Here is a 14,056-nt window from a genome sequence, read left to right on the forward strand (position 1 = left end):
TGGAATATATCTTACATATTTGTAATCCGTTAATATTTTTTTCTTATGATTTGATTTAGTATATTTTATTTGATTCTCAAGATTTAGTTAGTTTATATTTTTAGGTATTAATTGGTAGCTTGTATCCTATTTAAACGTTGTGAATATCAATGAAGATAGAACCTTCTATCTCAATTCTTTTTCTCATTCTTAAATCTGTATTGTTTCCTTGAGTAATAATATTTCAGATTTATTCACACTTTTGAGGGTAGATATTGTGTTAGTTCATGCTCTAAACTTAGCCATGTCAATAAAATCCTCAAATATCGAACAAAGAATTGTGAGTCTCGAAGGTATAGTCAAAAGTGACTAAAGTGTTGACCGAAGAATGTACTTTGTTCGAGGGATTTAGAGAAATGAGTCGAGCATCGACGAAGGGGAGACTATTTGGGAGCTCCATAAACCTCAGGGGAGGCTTTAACACCAACTGACTCTACCACTCAAAAGTGAATAGATCTGAAAATATTATTATTCAAGTAAACAATGGGATTGAATGTTCTTAATCTTCATTGATATTCACAACGTTTAAATAGGATACAAGCTACACAATATAGAGTTAAGAATGAGAAATAGAATTGGGATCGAATTTTCTTAATCTTCATTGATATTCACAACGTTTAAATAGGATACAAGCTACCGACTAATACCTACAAATAAGGAAAATATAAACTAACTAAATTTTGAGAAACAAATAAAATATACTACTAATCAAATCATAAAAGAAAAATATTATCTGACTACGAATATCTAAGATATATTTCATAGCTAATATATTCTCTAAATATTAACTGATTACGAATATCTAAGATATATTCAATAACTAATTCAAACGAGTAATAAGTTGCACTAAATTCTGACAGACTTATAGTTGTACTTTGTTCGAGGATTATTGAGAGTGAGTCTCACATTGGTTAATTTAGTGGAAGATCATAAGTGAGGAATACTATCTCTATTGGTATGAGGTCTTTTGGGTAACCCAAAGCAAAGCCAAGAGCTTATGCTCTAAGTCGATAATATCATATCACTGTGGAGAGTCGTGATTTCTAACATCTTATGCTTTTTTGCAAAACTGACAACTTGAGAAAATTTTAAATAACATCCCATGAACCAATAAACGACTGTAGCAATCTTTTTATGGAGCTGCTTCCTCAAGTTAAAATTTGATTTGATTGGATTTATGTTATTTTCTCGAGGTGTCATCCAGGGGTGTGCTTGAGTCGGATTGAAGAATTTGTTTGGACCAACTCAAAAGTTTAGGTTCAATTTTTGGACGGACTCGAGCGAGTAAGCTGGACAATAAGAATAAGGAGAACAAATAGACAAAGATAGTGAGAATATTGTCGAACCCAGATTACAAATTACTAAATCGTAGACGACCATTTCACCGGTTGAGGTAATCTTAATTATGGGGTTTGACTCGTTCGATGCTTTGGATGGACGTTTAAGTATCAAAGTGGATGGAAATAATTGTGGGTTGATATAACATAAATCAATCCTGTTTAATGGTAATAACAAAAACTAAATGGTAGCTAATGAAGTTGATACTGAAATGATCTTCACTCAAACACAACAATATTCTGATACAGAAAGCACATGGGAATGAAAGTGGAAAACAATGTTTCTCAAATCTTTTGCAAATCTAAAAGTTTTCCGTTACTGCTAAAGTCGAGAGAGGAGTCTCTAAGCTCACATCATCTACTCCGAGACTATTACGTTACTCGACCTATTAGCTAGCAGGTGGTATCCGTGGAAATTCATTTGTTAAAGCCTGTAAAAAGACACTATGGAACCTATTACCTAATGGACAAGAGCACAATACTACGTTAAACCAACACATGTCACCCAAAAGAGCTTATTTCGGCGTCGAAAACGGGCTGAGCTGAGTTAGGAACCTATGAAATCTATGGAGGAGAATGATGAAAAACTAATTCAAAGCAAAAGGTTCAACAAGAAACCTCACAGTTTGATTGACTTTGAGTTTTGGGTTCTTGTTCTGATAGAGGTAAGTTGTCAGTGGAGGAGATTTTGAAGGGTGTCACTGCGCTTGGCGATGGTGGCTTATGTTCTTGATTGGACGGTGTGGTGACAATAGGCTTGATACCACCGGTGTATGCCGCCTTCATTTCTTCACCGCTGATGGTATTGATGGGAGGAAAGAATATGGTTGTGGCCTCATTTCTAGGCTTCTTTGGCTTCTGTTCTTGCTGGTGACCCGGAAGGAAACTACCTACCACAACCTGGTAAAGGGTCCATGGATTATATCATTATCAAAACAAAGTTGAAAACAAGTTGAGAGAAAGAGAGAGGTCCTACTTGAACAGGACCAGCAGCTACCAACAACCCAGCAAGTCCACCGCCGACAACTCGTCCATCTTGACCCGCTAGGGAAACGCTCATCCCACCACATCTACTCTTCGTCGCTCCATTCTGCGTCGGCATAAACGATCCAGTCAATGTGAGTATTTCAAAACAACCCTGCCAAGACGAGTCGAAAAGCCATATCAGTAGAACATCGTCAAGAATTCGATAAGAACGAGAGTGAAGTTGTTATGTGTTGAGAATTATTGGGAGAGGAGTCCCACGTCGGCTAATTAAAGGGTTGATCATGGATTTATAAGTATGAGGCCTTTTGGGCTCTCAAAGTAAAGCTACGAGAGCCTATGCTCAAAGTGGATAATATCATACCATTGTGGAGGGTCGTGATTCCTAACATTATGTTCCGTTTATAAAAGCAAATCAATATGTCATATTTGAAGACGTTTGGATATCCAACATCATCACTTAGACAAGAGGATTAACAACATGAGCATTTTTCATGTCAACAGTGAAAACCTAATCTAAAACCGACAGAAAAAGATTAGCAACAATGTGTTAATCATGTCTGAATTCAGTATTCATTCAGATGGAATCAAACCAAGAAAAAACAGGAACAGACAAGGAAAAGACATTGTGTATATGGATACAGAAATCATGTCTGGAAACATCAACAGTCGACATTAGAACTTAAATGTCCAATAAGAACATGGCCCTACCTCGTACGTTAAGGTACCTCCGGAAGAAGTGGCCTGTCGAAGTGTGACATTTGAAATTGTGCCATTTGCAGAAAGAATGCAAATAGCTCGGGATTCTTGCTGAGAGAGAGACATGATCTTCATAGTAATGTCCTAATACAAAAGGATAAAAATGCAGTAATCAGCTTAGTTATGAGTTCAAGAAATTTGTGTACAAAGGATCGTATCGGAGAGCTTTTCGCATCTCCTCGGGCAGGCAGCACTATTTTGTGACATTTTATGTACTCCTAGGAGGCCGTTTTTTGTCCCCATTGTAAGATCCCACATCGGTTGGGGAGGAGAACGAAACATTTTTTAGAAGGGTGTGGAAACCTCTCTCTAGTAAACGCATTTAAAAAATCTTGAGAGGAAGCCCAAAGAGGACAATATCTGCTAGCAGTGGGCTTGGGCCGTTACACCCACCATCTCCCTCTTCCTTCCCACTCACCCTCTACCATGAAAAGAATGTACTTTACTCTCTCTTTTACTCGTTTATATATAAAAAAAAAAACTCGGATACATAGAGAGTTTGTCGAAGAACTACAGGACGAATCTTCTAATCAAGCTTTGCTCTATAAACTTCTCAACTAATACCATTTTCATGACAGCAATAGTTTCTTTTTCTTTTTCGAGTTCAAACACGTGGGGTGACTAGAATTCGAACCTCTAACCTCTCTGGGTTTGCATATATCTTAACCAATTGAACTACACTCAAGTTGACCTTAACCGCAAAAGCTAATCCTACCCGGAACACGTGCAAGAATCACAATGGTGCCCAAGGTCCGATGTTCTCACAGCCAACCCCATAACAAAACGAAAGATCGAAACCTAATCAAAGTCTATTATCGTATACGATCCCTGAAGCATACCTCTCCAGCATTGACAGTGATAACATGGGGAGTAAAATTAGCACCAACAGAGTATGCAAGTTTCTGACCTGCAAAAACAAATTCAAAACAATGTTATTTCCACATTCAAATGAAAAAAAAAAAAACTCCCTATTTCTTAAATGCTACCCCAGTAACTGTATCACATAATAAATGCAAATGAATACACAAAATTATGCACATGAACCTAAAAGAGTTCCTGCCCAAACCTATCATGCTCAAATGCCATTAAGTTGATAAGGACCAGTGTTTACTCGCTTTTAATACCCATCAAGAAAGAACCATTAAGCAATAGCAGAATGAACTCAAAGCAGCTTCATGATTAATCGATTGACCTCTTAATCGAAGATATATGTCTTAATCATTTGAGCTTAATCAGTTGGGAAACAGCTCAGAATGTTTTGGCTCCATAATTTGTGTAATCTTTAAACTTGTTGTTATGGGTTCACAGTACAAAAATAATTGTGTGTTCTACAGTAACTTTTAACAGAACTTGCTTTGGGTAGCTAAGTACAAAAGGAAACCAGTTTTTGAGGACAAAGGGTCCACTACCGCACCCACACACACACACACACACACATCAAAAACTGACAAACAACCGCTTGAGTCAATGTCCACTCTTAAAACCAGACATTGCCATCGTACTTCACTGACATCGCAATCAGCTAACATTCAGTAGCCATGGCCACAGATCTGAGCTCAGAAAAGCTTATAACAGAGGCCAGAAAAGAAACATACCCGGATTCTCAAACTCAAATCTCTGTGGCTTTTTGATTATCGCTAGAGACATGTCGTTGTCACGTTTCCAGTTCGGGAACTCGCCGGTCAGTGGAATTGACGATGATATCGGCATCGGAGACAACGCTAATGTCAGTGACCGCTTCCCATCCGCCTCGTACTTTCTCGGCCGACCTCTCTTCTTCTTTGTATCTGTAGTGGAAACCGCCGTGAATCCCGGTGGTGGTGCAGTGGTTGGGATGCTCGCCGGTGTGGTCGTAGCCGTTACTTTAGGCTCATTGGTGGGTTTTAGGGTTTCTGTTCTGGGAGCTAACTGGAAGGTGTCTAGGGCTTCATTGTTGGTAACTGTAAACCTAGAAACTCCGGCTTCTTTCTCCTCCTCCATGGCTACAGCTCGCAGAAACAAGTGAACTAGAACGACCCAGAAGATTAAAACCCTATAATTTTGGATTTTTTTAACTTTTTTAGTTAAAAATTTCCTAAAATGGATGATGGGGTTCGAGGTGGGAGGTGGGAGGTGGAAGAACAGCAAAGATAAAGCAGAAATTTGAAGAAAAATGGGAGCAGAAATGGGTATCAGTTCCTAAAAACAAAACCCAGAAACTCAATACTCAAGTTCTTGAAGTGCTACACGATGAACACAGGAGGCTCTGTTTTGCACTGTGGTGAACTCAATTATCAAGTTTGACTTTCCGCCATTGCAGTCACTGCAACGAGCTTCACTGGTGAAGCAGAAATTCCAGAAAAAAGAAAAGAAAAAAAAAAGAAAAACTCTGGAAGAAATTGCAATAATTACGGAGAAATAATAAAACAAAATCTTGTGTTTGAATACAGAAATCATGAATTTTTGGGTTGGAGGAAAAGCAAGAGAAATAAATAAAGTTTAGAAAATTAAAGTAAAATGGAAATATAAATGAATTAAATATGGAGAATTTTTTTTTTTTTTTAAAAGATGCAATTTTTTATTGTATAATACAACGAATAAATTTTGGTTAATGAAATGGTTCACGTCCGTCTTGGAAAATTAATAAAGAAATTTAATAAATGGCAAAGCAACCAAAAATGAAGGTTAAAAAAGAATTAAAAAAAACGCCTTTTTTTTATTTATTATTATTTAAAAATTACATTGAATTTGTTCCAAGAAAAAAATAATAATAATTCAAAGCTGTAAAGCTAACATAGGAGCAATGTCATTTTCCCAACTACTGACAATTTCTCTGTCTCCTCAGTTTTACTATGGTTTGACCATTGGAAGTTTAGACCTTAATGTTACGTCGAATTTACTGTTCATGCCACTGTATATAAAATAACCTAGTACCTTATCGTTATCGTGTTGAGATGTCCATTTTACGTGTACGAACGGAGGAGATTCTCTGTTTAGACAGAGAATAGAGAGTTTTCACTGGTTAATTTTTAGGAATGAGAAATGAATATAGATGGTAGAGATGGGACGGGGATGAAAAAGCTAGTCATTCCCGCCCGCCTTGTAAATATCTCTAAATGCATATTCATACGGACATATCGTTATGGTTAAATTATTTTGTGCGTCCAGAAAATATTTATATGATAAGACAGAGAAGGAATTTTTTGATGTCCTGTCTCTTCACATTGACTCATGGAAACTTGAAATTACACCGCTGTCCTTTTCACACTCGACAAAGATCTCACAAATGAATGGCCTTCAATTGAAACTGAAAAGTGCAGATTTGGAAACTTTGTCCTGAAATCAGCTAACTCAGCAGAATAACAAGTTCATTGCAAATCTTAACTCTTTTCAAGAGGAAACAAGACATGTCAATGAATTTTCTATGGCTTCAGGAATATGTTTGTGAATGCGAGGAGTAAGATGAACATGCCGACGCGGAGGAGCTTGTGTTACGGCCATCTGCATCGGAACCGACATGGTAGAAGGTGTGGATGGCATTAGGATAGGCGTTATCTTTGGTGTCTTGATGTTTTCTCTGTTGGTATGAGGCTTTTTGCGGAAACTAAAAGCAAACTCACGAGAGTTTATGCTTAGAGTGGACGATATGATACGACCATGAAGAGTCGTGGTTCCTGACAAGTAGATGAGATGTTATGAAGTCGAAGACAGCAACCACAAAGGCGGCAGCAGCACCACCAATTGACATTCTGTCACACTCTTGATGCTTTAAAGGGCTACGTTTTGACCCAAAATGTGCCTTCTGTTCAGCCATTAGTTGCCCCTCAAGTTTCTTCTGGTCCTAAAGTGTAAAATTGAAATGAACAGCAATTGTTATGGAAAATGAAAACTAGGAATGGAAATGTGCTAAGCAATATGATGGTATGAACAAGATATGTGTGTCTGCTTGCACGCATATACATGTTTTTTGTATTTTCTCTGTCTTGTTTTTTGTGCTCATTTAGATCGATTGTATTTTCTCTGTGTGTTGTTTGCATTGTCTTCAACCCCGATATAGGCAGGGACACAATCAACCTATTATTACTCCCTTAATTAACTAACGTGGGACTCCCTCCAAACAATCCTTCCCTCGAACAAAGTACAGCATAGAGCCTCTCCTGAGGCCAATGAAGCCCTGAATAGCCTCCTCTTAATTGAGGTTCGACTCCTTTCTCTGGAGCCCTTGAACAAAGTACACCTTTTGCTCAAAACTTAGTCACTTTTTGACTACACCTTCGAGGCTCACAACTTCTTTATTCGACATTTGAGAATTCTATTGACATGGCTAAGTTAAGGACATGACTCTAATACCATGGAATCACGAACCTCCACAATGGTATGATATTGTCCACTTTGAGCATAAGCTCTCATGGCTTTGCTCTTGGTTTTCTCAAAAGGCCTCATAGCAATAGAGATGTATTCCTTACTTATAAACCGATGATCCCCCTTAATTAGCCAATGTAGGACTCCCTCCCAACCATCCTCGACATACAATAGATCTAGTGTGCCACTAAGATTTCGAAGACGAGAGAAACAGTTTACCTCCTGCATTCTTTGTAATTTGATCACTCAAAGGCCTCAAAGCAAAGCTACGAGAGCTTATGCTCAAAGTGGACAATATCATACCATTGTGGAGAGTCGTATTTGTCTAATATGGAATCAGAGCTATGCTCTAAACTTCGTCGTGCCAATAGATTGGTAAATTCTCAAATGTCGAACAAAGGACTCCAAAAGAAAAGGAGTCAAGCCTCCTCGAAGGCAGTCCAAAATGACTAAGACTCCAAAGAGTCGAGCCTTGATTAAGGGGAGGCGTACTTTGTCCGAGGGGAGGTGTTAGAAGATGAAAGTCCCACATCGGCTAATTTAGGGAATGATCATGAGTTTATAAATAAAGAATACTCTCTCCATTGGTATGAAGCATTTTGGGGGAAGCCCAAAGCAAAGCCACGAGAGCTTATGTTCAAAGTAGACAATATCATATCATTGTAGAGAGTCGTGTTCGTATGTAGTTTTTGGATCAATGCAGCCAACTGGTTGTTGGTCCTTCAAAATCACCGAAAGTTGGATGAACTTCATTGGCTATCTGCTTGGTATCCATTATTAGGAGATATGATATGATAACCCAATGATTAGGAACTTTGTTATAATGGCTAAATAAGGAAGCTGCTACTCCTCTTACCCATTGCAGAACAGATGGCACCAAGTTGTGCTTCAGAATCAGCAATCGCCTGCCTCAGATAAGCTCTACAATGGTTTGCTTGATCAACCTTTCTTCTATAAACCTCTAAACATTCTTGTTCAAGCTCAAGCAACAACACTCTTATATCTTTCACTTTCACACTCACCAAATTCATCCCATATTATCTGATACTCAAAAATGCCCATGTAAGGAAAAAAATTGCTAAGGTCGAGACTGAAGTTCGAGACGAACCTGAAGTTCGAGACGAACCTGAAGTTCATAAAGAAGTGAGCCACACGTGGTTCCCGTTTGCAGAAGTCATTGTGAGATCTCACATCAGTTAGGTTATAAGGGTGTGGAAGTCTCTCCCTACTAGACGCATTTTTAAAACCTTGAGAGAAAAGCCTAAAAGAGGACAATATGTGCTAGCAATGGGCTTGAATGGTTACGAATGATATTAGAGCCATACATTGAGCAATGTGCCAGTGAGGAGACTGAGCTCCAAAGAGAGGTGGACAAGAAGCATGTGCGAGCAAGAGGGGTGGATTTGGGGGTCTCATAGCGATTGGAGAAGGGAACGAGTGCCAGCAAGGACGCTGGGCCTCGAAGTAAGTGGATTGCGAGATCCCGATGTAAAGATGTGGAAACCTCTCTCTAGCATGCACGTTTTAGAAACCTCGAGGGAAAGTCCGAAAAGAAAAGAAGAGGGCAATATTTACTAGCGGTGCGCTTAGACCGTAGAGGCCTAAGCCTAAAATAAACAACAATTAAAGAAACATACTAAAGAAAAGTTTTAAGACTATGAACCTATATATTTTTTTAATTATTAAAAATTATTTTATAATATTAAAATTTAAATTTTTAGAAGTTAGGTGGATAGACGTTATATTAAATTTAAAATAACTATTATTTAAAAAAATAATAAATCCTAAAAAATTACTAGTAGACAATTAAATTCTGGCTAGAACTCAATAAAAAAATATTGATTAATTTTTTTATAAATAAATAGAAAAATAGAGGAAGATTATATGATGAAAAATTGATATAATTTAATATTTAAATTAGTTTTTTTTTTTTCTCAATTTTCATATATTTTTTAAAATTCCTTAAATTATCCGACGCTTCAGATAGTACCCTAAAGAATAAGAGAGCAAGAAGGCTTACGAAACGCCATAGCCAGAGCCAACCACACCATCTTCTTTCTAAGTTATTAACTCCTTCGGGAGCCTGCGTCCAGTTTCCGACCAAAATTGAGCTTTCCTTAGCTTCTAATGGCGGCTACTCCAATGAATTCTCTTTCGCTTTCCCATGTCCCTTTCTCCCTTCCAATTCAATCTAAATGTCACTCTTTAGAACAGAAAACTCTATTCCTTCCACTCAGCCCCTTAACCGAGCTGAACCTCGCAATTAAGCGTTCTACTGCCACCCATCCGGTCCCCAAGTTCAGCCGTCGCGCCACCACTGCCACTGTATCATTTAGCCTCCCGGCTTCGTAGGATTTGATTGCCACTCTTGCTTGAGTTATTGATTCTTTTTCAAGCCCATATAACTAAATTTTTTTATCTGATTTTCCAGGAAACCCGAGGGCATTTCCCCTGATAAACTCCCGAAGTAAGTCTATTCTCAAAATTTCCCCCATTCAATTGGCGTTTTTCTTCTGCATGTGTTGAGCTTAAATGGTGTTAATTGGAGTTTTTTTTGTTGCTTTTCTTCATAATGTGTTAAGGTTATGTTCTAATTGAACCAATATTTTTGAAATTTAATGAGGGCTGATGATTTTTTAGGTTGAATTTTAACTTTAGTCCTTATCAATAAGTTTAGGACTTCAATTTTAATCTTTAAGGGCTTCTTTGGGAGGTTTGCAATTAATTTTAAGGACTGCAGTCGATAAAACTGAAAGGTTAAAATTGTTGTGCATTTGAAACTACTCGCAGACATGTTGAGCCAAGTAGAATGATTTCTTCTTATCTTTCTCCTTTTGGTTGTGTTTCTTTTTTTCATCTATCTAAGTTGATTTTCCAGGATGTTAGCACATCATAGCTGTTGAATCATTTGTTAAATGACTTCTTCTTCTTCTCAGCATTAGACTGCCAATTAATGCAGAAATGATACTGGTGTTAATTGGGATTATTGTTTGTTGAATTTGTTATGTATAAGATGGTCGGCAAGAGCAATTAAGTCATTTGCAATGGCAGAATTAGAGGCAAGGAAACTCAAATATCCAAATACAGGCACAGAAGCATTGCTAATGGGAATTTTAAATGAGGGTTAGCAGCTGTTCCAACTCTGAAATCATTTATTATTTACATCTAAATTTGGACTTTCAAATTGATATAGTTTAGTTGAATGCATTTAAGTTGAGAAGTATCTGAATATTGAACCTTCTTTTTTAAGAAAAAAAATAGGCTAAAATCTAGATCGGCTACTTTGTCCCGCACCCCTTTCCAGCATTGTTTTGTGATATCTTGCATTGTCATCTGATATCCCTCATGTTCAGCTTCAGATTGTTTTTGGAAGACTTACTTATGTTAAGAGTTCGACATTGAAGCTTATGTTCATGTCAACTCCTGTCAGCTGATGATTATGAGTAACCTATCTTTGACAGTGTCCTTAGGTCACTGGCCACATGCTTTTTGATTGTCCTTATGCTTAATTGCTACCAAGTACCAATATGCTGAAGTGAATTGACAATTTTCATCCTTGTTCAGTAGAAAAGGGGGTTAGGATATAAAATAATAAACTATAGGTGCATTTTCATGGTTGCAATCTAGTCTATTGCCTCAGTGCTTGATAATTTTCATTTTCCTTAAGGTAAGGTATATTTCTTCACATTTTTTCAGGAACAAGTATAGCTGCTAAGTTCTTAAGGGCTAATGGAATTACACTTTTCAAAGTAAGAGAAGAAACTGTCAAGCTACTTGGAAAATCTGACATGTATTTCTTCAGCCCAGAACATCCTCCATTGACTGAACCTGCTCAGAGGGTGCTTGATTGGGCTGTCGCAAAGAAAGTAGAGTCAGGTGAGATCATGCTTCCTAATCATACAGCAAATCCAATTCTTATTTCTCCTGCAATTGAATGATCATACTTGTGTTTTCTACTTAGACCTCTATGCATGCTACTTCTAAGCTTCCATTTTAAAGAATGAGATGTTAGGATGAGTTTTGACTCCTGATCGAATCAAATTTTTAGTATTTCCTATTCTGTGTTCAAACAAGGACCTAATTGGCAGAGGAAAACAGATGAAGGGAGGTTATGCGTTTTTCTGTCAGACCCTTTGACTAATTGAGTGGGAAGGAAGTAAATCAAATAATTCTTCCATTTCCAGATTATGCTAGCTATTGCACTCAAGTAAAGGATGAGTACATGAATGAATCGGGACCATATCGGAATGAGAGTGATCTTGAGGACGAAATGACTAAAAAAAGCGTAAACAAATTCAAAGTTACTATACATACCAACAAAGTGCATTTTCCTTTTAGATGGCTCAATCACAGGAACTCTTAAATTAGGTGTGCTTTGTTTGAAACAATGGATGACCTCTTGGAAATTTTTCCAGGAAGTACGTGAGTGAGGACAAAACATGCTGAAAGAACTTGTATTGATCTGTGGGAATAGTCTTCATTCTTAGAAGCAAGAAATAAGTAACGTGACTATGTTGTAGGAGAATGTCAGGCCATTAGGTGAATTTTGGGCATGGGGACGTTACACTAACCGCAATAGAATAGTGAATAAATGCTTTCAGGATGATACTTGCCACATTTAAGTGGCTGCTACTTCTATCAAAGAGTTTGGAAGCTATGTTGCCTACAGGCAACAAAGACTTGGTTGTAAAGCACATATTTTCTCATTTAGCAACAAGCACCCACATGCAAAGATTTTTGCCGACCTTTTTCACCATTTTAGCGAAGAATGACTTCAATACATCTTATTATCTATTTATTCATAGAACATGTACAAATGTGCACTTATGTGTGAAGTTCTTAATTGTAGATTTTGACCAGAATAATTATGACGTGCACTTTAGTCTGTACTTTTCTTATGGCAGTCTTCATTTATTGAGCCTAAGATATTGTATGCAGGTCAATATGGGGAAATAACTGTAGGTCATTTGCTTCTTGGCATTTGGTCAGAGGAATCAGCAGGTCGCAAGATCTTGGCCACCCTTGGCTTTGATGATGAGAAAGCGAAAGAGATTGAAAAAACCGTAAGTGTAAAGTTAATTTCATCTAGCTAGTAAAACCCTCGGGATTTGATAATACACTCCAATAATACATCTTTAATGTTCCCAGGTGGACAAGGATACAACTTTCAGTAAATCGATCGTTTAGGAAGATGTGATGTGATTTTCATATTTTCGTCAATGAAATCCTGACAAAGAAACCCCCAAATGAGATTCATATGATTTGGACCTTTGTGCATTCATTTGGTGATATAGTGATTTGCCTGTTTAATCAGCACCTGCCGTTCAACGTAATCAGCTTCATTTGGAATTGACTGTTGCTCGAACTTGTGGAGTGCTGGTATGGTACGCTACATTTAAATGGTCTCAAATTGCTTGCGGGACATAGTTTTCTTACTGTAGCTTTGTTTGGACAAGCGACCTGAGTTGAAAAGGGAAATAATAACACCTATAATTAGCACATAAGATTCTTAATTTAATCTTTGCAAGACATCCTCGATTATTTTTAAATTTGAGTATTTAAAATTTTATCTTTGTTTCTTTTATGCTTCTTCATTTATGGGCTCCACCTGCCAAAATTCTAACATTCTTTACATTTTCATATCTCTCACCGGTTTAAGTTTGCTCTCAAATTTTTTGTCCGAGTAAATTCTTTTCTAATAATGCCCTTGCTGAAACTTCAAGTATTATTTTGGATGTTCAAATTGTATAGTAATATTCGAAAATAGGGAGTCGAAATTCAAATAGTAATGGGAAGTCTTAGCAGCAATTTGTTAGATATTATTTGATCAGCTATTTGGTAGATATCCATTATAAAGAGGCACAACAGATATTCAATATTTTAAATTTGAACTATTGTTCGACTTGAGAGATTATTGTTAAGCTGGGCCCTTTAGCATTGTTCTCATAGTTTAGTGCCATATTGAGTTAGTGGATGTAGATTTAATAATGAGTGCATTTTATAGATGTATATTGATAAACATGATCCCCATTAAATGTTTCCACACTACCTATTTCTTTTTGTTCGATTGTATTGAACAAGTTGAATGAAAGTCTGATTTTCTCTGAATCTCTTTATCCCAAATGGAGGTGGGGATTTCTTGATGTCTGTTCTTCTGGTTGAATTTGGTGTTTGTTGATATGATATGATAGCCATGGTGAAAGGGACCAACTTTAGTGGATCGACGTAGGAATAGATCCATGTATCAGGAACAACCATTTTGTCATTTCAAAGTTTCTAAAAGCATTCTGATTCACAGCCATTAAACGAATGCATTGTCTCTGGTCACTTTCAAGTCACTAGCCAAAAACTTGAACAGTAACAAGTTTGTCTGCTTAAGACTTCGCATCTAGTCCATCTGCATAGAGTTTGCGACATGAAGCAACCTCATCTTTTTGACTTTGCAGGAGTTTTAGTGAAAGTTGAATGAGATTGCTGCCCCCCTCTGTGAAATTATCTGTCATTTCTTCTTTTCCCTTTATTTTTTTGCTCAAATGGGTTTCTTTGGTGACCTTTTCTTTTGCTTTTTCAACCCTTACCCCCCCCCCCCCCCCCCC

General features: G+C 37.3%; 2 protein-coding genes across 2 annotated transcripts; one reads left to right on the forward strand and one right to left on the reverse strand.

The window, feature by feature from the left end:
* Positions 1–1,582: 1,582 nt before the first annotated feature.
* LOC111449488 (AT-hook motif nuclear-localized protein 6-like) lies at positions 1,583–5,580 on the reverse strand. Its single transcript, XM_023089399.1, has 5 exons — positions 4,715–5,580; positions 3,959–4,026; positions 3,072–3,203; positions 2,353–2,514; positions 1,583–2,276 (listed from the first exon to the last, which is right to left on the reverse strand). The coding sequence occupies exons 1-5, from the start codon at positions 5,097–5,099 to the stop codon at positions 1,983–1,985; spliced, it is 1,041 nt and encodes a 346-aa protein (XP_022945167.1). The 5' UTR covers positions 5,100–5,580; the 3' UTR covers positions 1,583–1,982.
* A 3,857-nt stretch (positions 5,581–9,437) lies between these two features.
* Positions 9,438–13,009, forward strand: LOC111449490 (ATP-dependent Clp protease ATP-binding subunit CLPT1, chloroplastic-like). The gene is made up of 6 exons (XM_023089401.1): positions 9,438–9,808; positions 9,892–9,927; positions 10,474–10,583; positions 11,157–11,336; positions 12,399–12,523; positions 12,609–13,009. The coding sequence occupies exons 1-6, from the start codon at positions 9,588–9,590 to the stop codon at positions 12,645–12,647; spliced, it is 711 nt and encodes a 236-aa protein (XP_022945169.1). The 5' UTR covers positions 9,438–9,587; the 3' UTR covers positions 12,648–13,009.
* Positions 13,010–14,056: the final 1,047 nt, after the last annotated feature.

The sequence above is a fragment of the Cucurbita moschata genome, unplaced genomic scaffold (genome assembly GCF_002738365.1).
Source record: "Cucurbita moschata cultivar Rifu unplaced genomic scaffold, Cmos_1.0 Cmo_Scf00011, whole genome shotgun sequence".
Lineage (NCBI taxonomy): Eukaryota > Viridiplantae > Streptophyta > Magnoliopsida > Cucurbitales > Cucurbitaceae > Cucurbita > Cucurbita moschata.